This window comes from Galeopterus variegatus, unplaced genomic scaffold (assembly GCF_000696425.1).
Source record: "Galeopterus variegatus unplaced genomic scaffold, G_variegatus-3.0.2 Scaffold9058, whole genome shotgun sequence".
Classification (NCBI taxonomy): Eukaryota; Metazoa; Chordata; class Mammalia; order Dermoptera; family Cynocephalidae; genus Galeopterus; species Galeopterus variegatus.
Window position 1 is genome coordinate 2,869 of NW_007735169.1, and position 13,095 is coordinate 15,963.

General features: G+C 43.8%; 1 protein-coding gene across 1 annotated transcript in view; it reads left to right on the top strand.

Moving 5' to 3' along the window:
- Positions 1–12,823: 12,823 nt before the first annotated feature.
- PDLIM4 (PDZ and LIM domain 4) overlaps positions 12,824–13,095 on the top strand; it is an 18,151-nt gene continuing 17,879 nt past the window's right edge. The window contains exon 1 of the mRNA XM_008593372.1: positions 12,824–12,895. Coding sequence (XP_008591594.1) covers positions 12,851–12,895 — 45 coding nt within the window. The 5' untranslated portion in view covers positions 12,824–12,850. The remainder of the gene's footprint in view (positions 12,896–13,095) is intronic.

Consider the following 13,095-nt stretch of genomic DNA (forward strand, 5'->3'; position numbering starts at 1 on the left):
TTTTTTTAAAAAAAAAAAAAAAAAAAAAAAAAAAAAAAAGGTAGTCCCAACTATGTGCTATCTTCAAGAGATTCACCTCACCTGTAAAGACATACACAGGCTGAAAAGGAAAGGATAGAAAAAGATATACCATGCAAATGGAAAACAAAAACAAGCAGGAGTAGCTATTTTTATATCAGGTAAAATAGACTTTAAGCCCCAAACCATAAAAAGAAACAAAGGGATCTATCCAGCAAGACATAACAATCATAAATGTATGTGCATCCAACATCAGAGCACCCAGATATATAGAACAAACACTATTAGACCTAAAGAAAAAGATAGACTCAAATACCATAACAGTTGGGGACATGAACACCACTCTCTCAACACTGGACAGATCACCTAGTTAGAAAATCAACACAGAAACACAAAATTTAAACCGAATGTTAGACCAATTGGACTTACAGACATCTACAGAACATTTCATCCAACACACAGCATATACATTCTTCTCATCAGCAAATGGAACATCTCCAAGGTAGACTACATGTTAGGTCATAAATCAAGTCTCAACAAATATCGAAAATTTGAAATTATTTCAAGTATCTTTCCAGACCACAATGAATTAGAAGTAGAAATCAATAACAAACAAAACTCTGGAAACCATACAAACACATGGAAATTAACAACATTCTTCTGAATGACATATGGGTCCAAGAAGAAATTAAACAGGAAAACAAAAAATTCCTTTAAACCAATGAAAACAAAGACACATCATACCAAAACCTGTGGGACAGTATTTACATCAGAAAAATAGAAAGATGGCAAATAAACTAACTAATACTACACCTCAAAGAACTAGAAAAACAAGAACGATACAATCCCAAAGTTAGTAGATGGAAGGAAATAGTTAAGATCAGAGCAGAACTAAATGAAATAGAAACAAAACAAATGATACAAAAGATCAATGGGAAAAAAATTTGGTTTTTTGAGAAGAAACAAAATAGATAAACCATTAGCTAGGCTAACTAGAGAAAAAGAGAAGACACAAATAACAAAAATTAGAAATAAAAAAGGAGACCAATACCACAAAAATACAAAGAAACATTAGAGACTATGATAAACACCTAACTATATGCCAAAAAATTTGAAAACCTGGAGGAAATGGACAAATTTCTGCACACATACAAGCTATCAAGATTGAAGCAAGAAAACATAAAACCTGAATGGACCAATCACAAACAATGAGATTGAAGCAGTAATCAGCATTCTCCCAACAAAGAAAAGCCCAGGACCAGATGGCTTCACTGCTGAATTCTACCAAACCTTTAAAAAGGAATTAAAACTAATTCTCTTCAAACTATTCTAAAAAAATTGAAACAGAGGCCATTCTCCCAAACTCATTCTATGAGGCAAACATACCCTGATACCAAAATCAGACAAAGATATAACAAAAAAAGAAAACTATAGGCCAATATCTTTGATGAATTTAGACACAAAAATCCTCAATAAAATATTAGCAAATAGAATACAGCAACCCATCAAAAAAATTATACACTATGACCAGGGGAAATACATCCCAGGAATGCAAGGATGTTTCAACATATGCAAGTCAATAAATGTGGTATACCACATCAACAAAATCAAAGACAAAAACCATGTGATTATTTCAATAGATGCTGAAAAAAGCATTTGACAAAATTCAACAGCCCTTTATGATAAAGACTCGGCAAATCAGGTATAGAAGGAAAGTACCTCAACACAATAAAAGCCCTATATGACAAATCTGCTGCTGATATCATACTGAATGAGGAAAAGTTTAAAGATTTTCTCTTAAGAATGAGAAGACAAGGATGCCCACTCTCACCACTACTATTTAACATAGTCTTGGAAGTACCAGCTAGAGCTATCAGGCAAGAGAAAGACATAAAGGACACCTAGATTGGAAAACAAGAAGTAAAATTGCTCCCATTTGTAGATGACATGATCCTATATAGGAAGAAGCCTAAAGACTATACAAAAAAATAAAATAAAATAAAAAACTCTTAGAGTTGATAAAAAATTTCAGTAAAGTTGCAGGATACAAAATCAACATGAAAAAATCAGTAGCATTTTTATACTCCAGCAAAGAACTAGCAGAAAAAGAAATAAAGAAAGCTAGCCCATTTACAATAGTCACTAGAAAAAATAAAATACCTAGGAATGAAGTTAACTATGGATGTGAAAGAGCTCTATGAGAACTACAAATCCCTATTGAAAAGAGGACACAAAATGGTGGAAAGACATTCCATGCTCTTGAATTGGAAGAATTAACATTGTGAAAATGTCCATACTCGCCAAAGTGATCCACAGATTTGATGCAATCTCCATCAAAATAACAATGACATTCTTCACAGAAATAGAAAAAACAATCCTAACATTCATATGGAACAGCAAAACACCCCAAATAGCCAAAGCAATCCTGAGCAAAAAAATATAAATCCAGAAGCATAACACTACCTGATTTCAAGTTATACTACAAAGCTACAGTAACCAAAACAGCATGGTACTGGCATAAAAACAGATACATAGACCTATGGAACAGAATGGAGAACCCAGAAATTAGCCCATATACCTACAGCCAACTGATCTTTGACAAAGGCACCAAGAACATACTTTGGGGGAAGGACTGCCTCTTTGATACATGGTGCTGGGAAAATTGGGCATCCATATGCAGAAGAATGAAACTAGACCTATACCTCTCTCCATATACCAAACTCAACTCAAAATGGAGTAAAGACTTAAATATATGTCCTGAAACAATAAAACTCCTAAAAGAAAACACAGGGGAAACACTTCAGGAGGTAGGACTGGGCATAAACTTTATGAATATGACCCCCAAAACACAGGCAACAAATGGGAAAATAAACAAATGGGATTATATCAAACTAAAAAGCTTCTGCACAGGAAAAGAAACAATTAACAGAGTAAAAAGACAACTTACAGAGTGGGAGAAAATATTTACAAACTAGCATCTGGCAAAGGATTAATATCCAGAATATACAAGGAACTCAAAAAACTTAATAGTAAAAAAATAATTACCCTATTAAAAAATGGGCAAAGGAGCTGAATGGGCATTTCTCAAAGGAAAATATACAAATGGCCAACAGACACACGAAAAAAATGCTCAATATCACTCAGCATCCAGGAAATGCAAATCAAAACCACACTGAAATATCATCTCACTCCAGTTAGACTGGCTATTATCAAAAAGACTGAGAATAACAAATGCTGGTGAGGATGTAAGAAAGGGGCACCTTCCTACATTGTCAGTGGGACTGTAAATTTGTGCAGCCATTATGGAAAATAGTATGCAGATTCCTCAAATGACTACAGATAGAACTGCTACACGATCCAGCAATCTCACTACTGCATGTATACCCAAAGAAATGGAAATTCTCATTTTGAATGGACATCTGTACTCCCATGTTTATTGAAGCTCTATTTACAGTAGCCAAGATTTGGAACAAACCTAAATGTCCATCATTGGATGACTGGATAAGGAAAATGTGGTATATTTATAGAATGGAATACTACTCTGCCATAAAAAAGAATGAAATACTGCCATTCATAGCAACGTGGATGAACTTAGAGAAAATTATGTTAAGTGAAATAAGCCAGGCAGAGAGAAATACCACATGTCCTTACTTATCAGCAGGAGCTAAAAAAATAAATACACAAACAAATAAAAAAAGAAAGATACAACAATCACAATAATATGTTGAAATTTCAAGAGAAAAGAACAGAACTGAGGTTACCAGAGATGGGAAAGGGGGAGGGGAAGGAGGAAAGGGAGGAATTGGTAAAGGGCTATGAAAATCAGTTATGTTGTATACATGAAGAATATACTAATTATCCTGATTTGAACATCACATATTGCACACAGGTACTGATACTCAATGCCATACCTCACAGATATGTACAATCAACTATGTTCCAATAAAAATAAATTATTTTAAAAAAAACACAAGTGAATAGATAAAGAAATCGTGGTTTATACATACAATGAACTACTACTCAGCTATAAAAGGTTATTTCCTTTTTATTTTTTTTTAATTTTATTTAATTTTGATATAACTAAAACATGGGTGAATCACAAAATAACATTGTTGAGTGAAAGAATCAACAAATAGTTACAGACAACAAATAGTTACATATTGTATGATTTCAATTATTGAAGTTTCTTGAAAATGTAAACTGATGGTAACGGAAAACAGACCAGTGGTTTTCTAGGAGTGGTTGGTGGGTTGAAGGATGGGAGAGGGAAGAGAGGGATGGACTAGAACAGACATGAGGAAACTTTTCTGTTCACAAGCTTGATGTGGTGATAGTTTAACAGTATATTCATATGTCCAACTTATCAAATTTTACATTTTAAATATATACAGTTTATTACATGTTGATTATATCTCAATTGAGGTGTTAAATAAATACGAAAAAGTGGGAAAAAATTACCATTAATTTCTCAGCGGGAGTAATGCAAGCCAGAAAACAATGGAAGGATACATTAAATATTAAATATGCTGTGAGGGAAAAAAATCCACCTAGTATTCTACATCCAGAAAAATTATTTTTAAAAAGGAAACCAGAAATAAAGATATTTTTGGATTAAAAAAAAAAAAAAAAGCAGCTGAGAAAATTCATCATGAGTAGATCTGCACTGCCGGAAATGTTAAAGGAAATATTTAAGGCTGAAGGGAAATGAGACCTAACGGTAATTCAGCTCTAAACAAAGGAACAAAGACTACCAGTAAATATAACAAGTAAATATAACTAAATTTTCTTGTTTCTTAAGTTACTTAAAAGACAATTGACTGTTTAAAGCAAAAATGATTGCTATTTATTATGGAGTTTATAACATAAGTAGAAGTAAATGCATAACAACACTAGCCCAAGGGAAGGGATGGGGTAAATGGAAGTATATTATTGTAAGGTTCTTAAATTATATAGAAGCAGTATTTATCCTTTTCTTGTCTTTATTTTCCTTTTTTGTTATCTTCATTTTTCTCGCTACAAACACAAGTATATTTATATAAAATTAATACACTATAGAAATATATGACCTATAAAATATAAATGTCCCAAAATAGCATCCCTAGAAATAAAAACTGTCAACAGTCTGCAACATATTTCTGTGATTTTTTTTATCTAAAGGGAGCAGGAAAACATATTTAAAGTATTTATCTTGATGAAAAAGATGTTTCTTACCCCATGTCTAAGAACATTTAATTCATTTTGTGTTGCTATAACATAATACCACAGAACGGGTAATTTACAAAGAAAAACAATTTATTTCTCACAGTTCCAGAGGTTGGGAAGTTCAATATCAAGGTGGCAGCATCTGGTGAGGACCTTCTTGCTTCTTCCCATGGCAGAAAACAAGTGAGTAAGAGAGGGTAAAAGTGAGGGAAGGGGGCCAAACTTATCCTTTATAAGGATGCCACTCCCATGACAATGAACCCACTCCCACAGTAACAGCGTTGATCCATTCAGGAGAGTAGAGCCCTCATTACCTAATCACCTCTTTAAAGTCCCACCTCTCAACACTCTTGCACTGAGGATTAAGTTTCCAACACACGAACACATTCAAACCATAGCATCAAGATTATAAAATATTTATCCATATTTTCTGCCAGCCCTTTTTTCTAATTAGTTATGACTTAACACTTTTAAAAGCTATTAAAATCTCTATACATATATAAATTTATCTTATTCTGCTCCATCTAACTGGATCTCCCTACTAGTCATGACAGTTTTTCACCTGATTCTCTTGGATATTATGGAGGGATAATCATAATAACATCTGCAAATAATAATCATTTTGACTCTTTCTATTACTTATTACTTATTTCCTTTACTAATCCCTTATTTCTTCTTTTCACCTTACTATCCTAGTTAGGACCTCCAGAGCAATACTGAGCAGTAGTAGTAAAAGGGACATTGTTTGGATTCTTACATCAATGAAGTTCTCTAGACTAAGTCCAAAGCTGGGTTTTGGTTTCTGATATATGTTTTTTAAATTGTTAAGAACATTTCCATTATTTTCCACATTTTTTCATATGAATGACTATTGAATTTTATCAAATGCCTTTTGAGATGATCATAAGTTTCCTTTCCTCCTTTTAATCTAATATATGAGGGCACTTCAAAAAGTTCATGGAATGATTTGTATCATCTTTTAATTCTATTTTTCCACAAACTTTTTGAAGTACCCTCATATTAATCATTAGATTTTATAATGTTAAGCTTGTAATTCTAGAAAAAATTTCCAAGTTGGTAACAGTGTTTTAATATACTATGATCCCTGTACAGGCCAGCCACAAAAAGCAAACAACAACAACAAAAAAACCCACTACGGAAGTCAATTTGCTATATTCACAAATTACATGGGTGTGCCATTTTCTTAAAGGGCCTAAACTGGTATTAGTATAATAGATCTTCACAAGGATTATGGGAGCTCTCCATTTCTCTCTGGCTCTGGAACACCATGGTTCTCTGAGGGAAAATGCTTGTACTCCTTCTCTGGGCCAGCAATGCGTGGGAGCTCTCCATTTCTCTCTGGAACACCATGGTTCTCTGAGGGAAAATGCTTGTACTCCTTCTCTGGGCCAGCAATGCTTCATGCTTCAATGCCTGATGTCACAGCTTTGTGGTCAGCTTGTATGAATCCTAGATACAGCTACTTCTCAGGGCCTGCTGGTCCCAGAGTGCTGGGCAGGGCTTTTCCAACACTCAGTGTACCTCATGCCCAGACCCGCCATTTTCTCTTCCTCTTCCTTGAAATGAGACAGATTCTTGTTTAACGTTCAGCAGCACCAGTTCTCATTATACATTCTCTTGGAACAATCCTGGTTTCTTATGTGAGAGAGGCATGGTGCCCACTGTTCCTTAAGCAAGTCTACCTTCCCATTAATATGGTGATCTCACAGGCAGCAAACAATCTCATCAGGCATCCTCTCATCACATGAAAAAGGGAGGGGGGCTCAAGTCACATGAATGCCCTTGCCATTGTGTGTGGGTATGAGAATTGCAGGGTGTGTGGATTTCAGCCCCACCCCCACTGAGGGCTCTGCCTCCTGCTCCCCACTGCTGAGCCTGGGTCTCCACAACTATGGACTTAGCCTGGAGAGGGGAAGTGGAAAAGGATTTTGAAGATTCTTGGAAGCCAAGAAAATAGCCACCCAGGACATGAAATTGACTCATGGTCCCTGCTCCAGTCCATTCTCCCAGTGAGCCTCCAGCAGGCCTGGTTCTGGATCTTCCTGCTCTAATCCCCATGGCCCCCTGCACCTGGATTCCCAGACCTCTGGGCCAGCTGGCACCTACTGGACTTTGGCTGCATGGCTCTGCCCCACTCTCCCAGCAACACAGGCGGCCGGGCTCACACCAGGTGGCCACAGCTGGGGTGTCCTTGTCCAGGCCTGGAGGTGAAGTCATCCTGAACAGTCTCCACCAGCCTGTGACTCAGTCACCACTGGGCAGTGCTGGGCACAACTGGGCAGGGCATTTCACCAAGACCAGTCTATAACTAAAGGAGCTGGCACTGCAGGGGAGTGGGCCAACCATTAGAGACAGAAAGGCTGGAGACAGGCCTATGCTGGCTGGACTCCTGAGGAAGTCTTCACTGCCTCTGACACTCTGCATCACGACCCCATGACCTCTCAGGAGCAGGTGACAGAGGCCTAATCCATACTAGTGAGAAAATCACACATGACAGGGGCAATGAGGCCCATCCTGAGAAGAAGCCTGGAATTTAAATCTTTGAAGTTATTTCCAAATGAGGCTATACATTAAGGATGTGTGTTATGAACACTTAATTATGTAAAAGTCAGGCCTAAAACAGTGCCTGACACCTAGGAGGCTCTAAAAAGTATCTATTGAAAGAAATTAACAGAGCATAAGTAAGATATGTTATAGTTCTTGAAACACTGTTTTCACGTTTCTTCCATTTTTATTTTACTGGGAGCCTAGAAATACGGAAGTGGCCTGGACCTCTCCAACCCTCTGATTAGCCCTGGATGTCAGCTCTAGTGGTCAGGAAGAGGAGGAGGGTCCTGAGGCCCAAGACCACACTGTCCTGGCCAGGCCACCACTGAGTGTGTCTGTGGATGTGTGGGCTTCAGAGGGCTAAAGCTGCGCCAGAATCAGGGCCTAGCTGACAGATGAGTGTGTCTGAGGGGCCCAGTAACTGGATTTCTGGGATACCTTCCACACTTGTTTCCTCTTTGTCAGCCCTGCCCTGCTGGTAGAGCCTTAGCTGCACCTCATAGCATTGTCTCTCCCGAGGGCTGAGAAGGGAAAGGTCCTGCACCCTTGCTTTTGTTTGTCGGGGCCAAGAGCATCCAGGGTGTAGAATGGGCACATGGTCCAGTTGCTCCCTGATCCCTGCGCTGCTCTGCCTGGAGGAGCTCCTCTGTACAAGGAGGCACCTTCTCCTCACAGGGACCTGCATGGCTGGCTGGTGGAAGCCTCCAGTGTCAGGGGGAAGTTGGAAACCTGAGAACTCCCTGGGTCGGGCCTCTATTTGGGGTCTCCAGGTAGAGTTGAGGCATTTGATGCTGGGGAGGCTGGTGATCTTGGGCGGGCTGCCTGCACCCTCTGGCCTGAATGAGAAGTGGGGTCTCCTCGACGCAGGCGCGAGACTGTGGTGACTTCATAAGCTGTTATACAACACTCCCTCCCACGGGCCTCACCGTCACCACTGACGGCTTGTTCTGTCCCTTCCCTGCCTGGACTAGGCTGAGCCGCCTCTGGCTTTCCCACCCATCTGCTGCCTCCCCCCACCCCATGTGAGATGCCACTCCTCCCAACATCCTTCTACTCCCAAGCCCCAGGGCCAGGCCTCCCTGGGCCCAGCTGGGTAAACCTGCCCCCGCCCTGCCCTGCTCCTGGCAGCCCCTTTGTTGGGTCCCAGAGCAGACTGGTTTTCTCTGTGAAAACAGAGACAGAGCAGGTCTGACAGGGGTGCTGTCAGGTACTGCTGAGACACATCTAGTCCCTGGTGCAAGAGGTGTGGCACAAAGGCACCAACACAGGGGCTAAACCCAGATCTACCGCTTGAAACCATTGAGCTTGGGGTGGTCACTCACTCTCCCGAGGCTCAGTTTCCTGAAGAGAATTGGTTCTGCTTTTGTGTCTGCCCTGGAATCTGGCTTAGGGCCAGTAACTAGCCCCAGTTAGCAGAATCAGCTTTGTCCCTGTTTGAGCCCTCAGAGCCTAGATCCTTCTAGAGCCTCCAGCCTCTCAGCCCCAGAGAGATGTGGCAATTGGGGGAGTCCCACCACCCCCAAGTCTAGCTGACCAGGTCTAGGCTAGACTACAGCAGGCAATCAATAAGTATTTGTTGAGGGATTGAATGGCACAAAACTGGAGCTGGGAAACTCCCTTTGTCACAGACACGCCCTCCCCTGTGTGTTCTTCTGAACCAAAAACAGCTCATTGTTGCCTCCTTGACTGAGTCCTGTTCTCCCAGGAGCCCCAACCCACCTCATAGGCTATATACCACCCCAGACCTTCCTTTTGGATTTTGCCTGGTTCCCATGACCTGGCTGCCTCCACCCCTTCCAGAGCCCCCAGCACCTGCCTAGGGCCTGACTTGGCTCCCTATCATAAGTCCCAGTTCTAGCCCTCCAGAAGGCCCCGACAGCCCCTGTCCATCCAGCTCTGCTGGAATTCCACAGATTACTGTCCTCTCCCCTAGAAGGATCTAGTCTCTGAGGGCTCAAACAGGGACAAAGCTGATTCTGAGGTCTGTTCTCCAAGAGGCCTGCTGGCCAAGGTCAGGAGCCTGTGAATCTGTATGGTGGAGAGGACATGGAGTTTTGGAGCTGGGCCAGACAAACCACATGGAAATGGGGGCTTCTCAATTTCTCTTCTCTGGCTGCTTTCTCAGACCCAGAGTGGTCACTACTGTGGCCTGGGCATTCCCAGAAGAAGGAACTTCCCATCAAGGATCCAGATCCCCTTGGATTCCAGGCTATTGGCTGGAGGAAGGGGCTGGTCCTTGAAAGAGGGATGCATTGACCCCAAGGAGCTGTGCCTGAATGGGGCAGATTCCACCCAGAGACCTGTGGCTACTGGGCCAGGGTGGAGCAAATCAGTGTCTGAGCTCTCTGGCCAACCCCCCATTGCTTCACAGGAAGGTATCCTCAAGTATGCCCCACCGGCTTCACTCCACCCCCCACACAAGGCTGTGTCCCACTCTGGGCAGTCTCCTGAGTTGTCCCCTAGGCTGACCTCGCCCTCAGCCTGAGGTTGCCCCTGTCCCGCCCATTCCCTCTCCCTCCCCCTAGGCTCAGGCTCAAGGGCCTCTCCCAAGGTGTCTGCTCCTGCTGGAGCCTGCCAGCCCTGGCTGCCCATCAAGGAAAGAGCACTATGGTTTCTTCTGACCTTGGACAGACCTGGCCACACACAGAGGGCCTGGGCATTGTGCCCTGAGCCACTTGGGGCTCCCCTGAAGGACAGGGCCACTGGGTGTGGCCTCCAAGGCAAGAGGAGCAGAAGTCTTCACCCTCCTAAGCCCCCTTATGCCCTCCCTTCCTCCCTCTGGGTCACTGCCAAGGGGTGAGCCAAGATGATAATTCTCATGACAGTGATAATGTTAATAGCAAATGTTTTTGAACATCTTCTGTGTTCCAGATTCTCTGCTGGGTGCTGGGGAAACATAAATAAATATGAAAGACACAATTATGAATGGTTCGACCACAGCCCTGGGCAGGCACAGGCCTTGGCATATGGAGAACACTCACTATATATTTGTTGAATGAATAAAGAATCCATGAAATGAGCAGTCTGGTTATATCCAGCAACACAGATACCTGGTAGAGTGTGCAGCAAACGTGAAGGCCACCAGGACAGATGTGAGGTATGACCTAACTACCCATCTCCAGCTTGAAGAGGGCTTCCAGACCCTGTGGCTTCCCGTGGCTTGGTACCCCAACACAATAAGAGCTCACCAACACAGCAATCCTCCAGGACCAAGCCCATTAAAGGGGAAAAGGAAATCCTGGGGACTTCCTGGAGGAAAATTTGGGGAGGAGTTGGAGAAGCCATTGGACATGCTGCTTTTCTGTCCAGAACCCAGGGAACCTCAGGTACGGGCCCACAATGTGGCCCCTAAGAAGGGCTACCCCCAGCCTCCAGGAGCACAGCCTGGCCCAGGTCTCTCTCCTGTGGAAGGGTGCTCTCACAGGTGGGTCTTGATATTCTCTCAAGTCAGGGATGTCATCTAGAGCCCATATGCAGGGGTGACTGGCATGGACCTGGACATCCTGCATCACTCCAAGCTGCCCAGACACTGCAGAGTGAAATGGGAAAGTGTATGTACCAGGTTCTAGAAGGGCCATTCTCCTCTCCACCACCATCTCCAGCCTGGTGAGAGGAGCCTTTCAAGGTGGATTACAATGCACAGAGGCTGAGGAGCCGGGAAGATTATATTCAAGAGGACCACTTCACACTCTCCCCAGACAGAAGTAAACAGGCAAAGAGGGGATCTCAGGATGGGGGAGGGGGGTTGGTAGTCCCTGGGGATGTGTAAATTGGGAGATGCAAGCAATGTCTGAGGAGGAGTTTCAGGAATCCACTATGGGAAGCATTGAGTGGGAATTTCCACAGACTCTCTACTCCCAGCAGAGCTCTGCACGGTTTACATCCACTGTGGCTCTTAGAGTCCAGATGAGGGGTCTCTGGCCACAGACCATCCTGTATGCCCAACTCTTGGGACAGCCAATAATAAGTGATGGTTGCCCCCACTCTCTACCCCATTTAATGGGGTCTAAGTCCTGGGAATCTTCTGATCTACAGACCTCAGAGAGACCATACTGAGACCAACTCTACTGCTGATCCTTCCAGCTCTGTCCACATGAGCCCCTAGTCTGCATAGGGCTGAGCAGAAAACTCTTTCACCACACAGTACTGAGAGTCCAGTGGCCAGTGCTCTGTGGATCTAGAACCCCCCATATACACACCATTGCCACACACACCATTCATGTTGTTTCTCTCCCAACTGAACAAATAGCAGCACCCCACCTCCCAGAGAGGCATCCACATTTCACCCTGAAGGGTTCTCCTTCCCTGGGTCTGCATATCTCAAGGGGTCCTCCTCCTTGGGAGGTGTTAGGGACCCAGTAGACACATCTCACCCCACAAACTGGGAGCATCCTAAGAGCAGAGCCCTTACACAGAGCTTGGCTAAAAAGGCACACAGGGTTGTCAAGAATGTCAGGTGAATTAGGGGCCTCCACAGGGTCTGGAGAAGCAAATGAAATGGTGTCTCCCTGATGTAGCCCAGGCGGAGGTGCCCAGAGAACCAGAGGCTGGTAGGCGGGGCCGTGTACAAGCTATGGCACTTGCAGAGGCTGTTCAAAGACATCCCTGGAGAATGATGGTCAGGAACGGAGAGAAGACCTTGGGGAGAGAAGGGCTGCACATTCTTCCACTTCCACTTCCTTCCACACCACACAACCACTATCCCAGCCACTCTAGCTGCTCCTGTGCCAGAAAGCCTGGAGAAACGAAGCTCCTTGCAGAGGAAGGGAGGGGGCTGTGCAGACAAGGAGATGGCCTGGGAGAAGCTCGCAGCAAGAGAAGGCCTGAGTGTCCTGGGGAAGCAAGAACACCTGGAAAGACAAAGCACCTTGCTTCTAAACTTGAGTCAGGGGTCACCTCCTTCAGGCAGCCTTCCTGGCTTCCCCAAACTAATTTGGGTACCTGCCTGTTCCACCCCCATCCTTGGCGCTGCCTGCTGTTGTCCCGGGTCTGTATCTCTGGCCCAGGCCTGCTCAGGCCCGGGGTTCTGAGATCAGTGCTCTCTGTTCAGAGGGCTCCTCACATGGAGGGTTGGAGCCGCAGGTTTGCCTGCCAGGATCTTGAGGAGGTAGGTCTCTGAGCGAAGCGCGGCCCCATCCCCCATCAGGATCGCCCCCCTCCTCCCGGCTGGGGCGCCGCCCCACAGAAGCGACTTCAAAGGGCCTGTGCCTGAGCTTCCGCGGCCAGGCTCAGGTCCATGGCCCGCAGATCAGAAGCCCGGACAGGATCGGGGACGTCGGGGCCGTCCCAACCCGGGGGTCTCTGAGA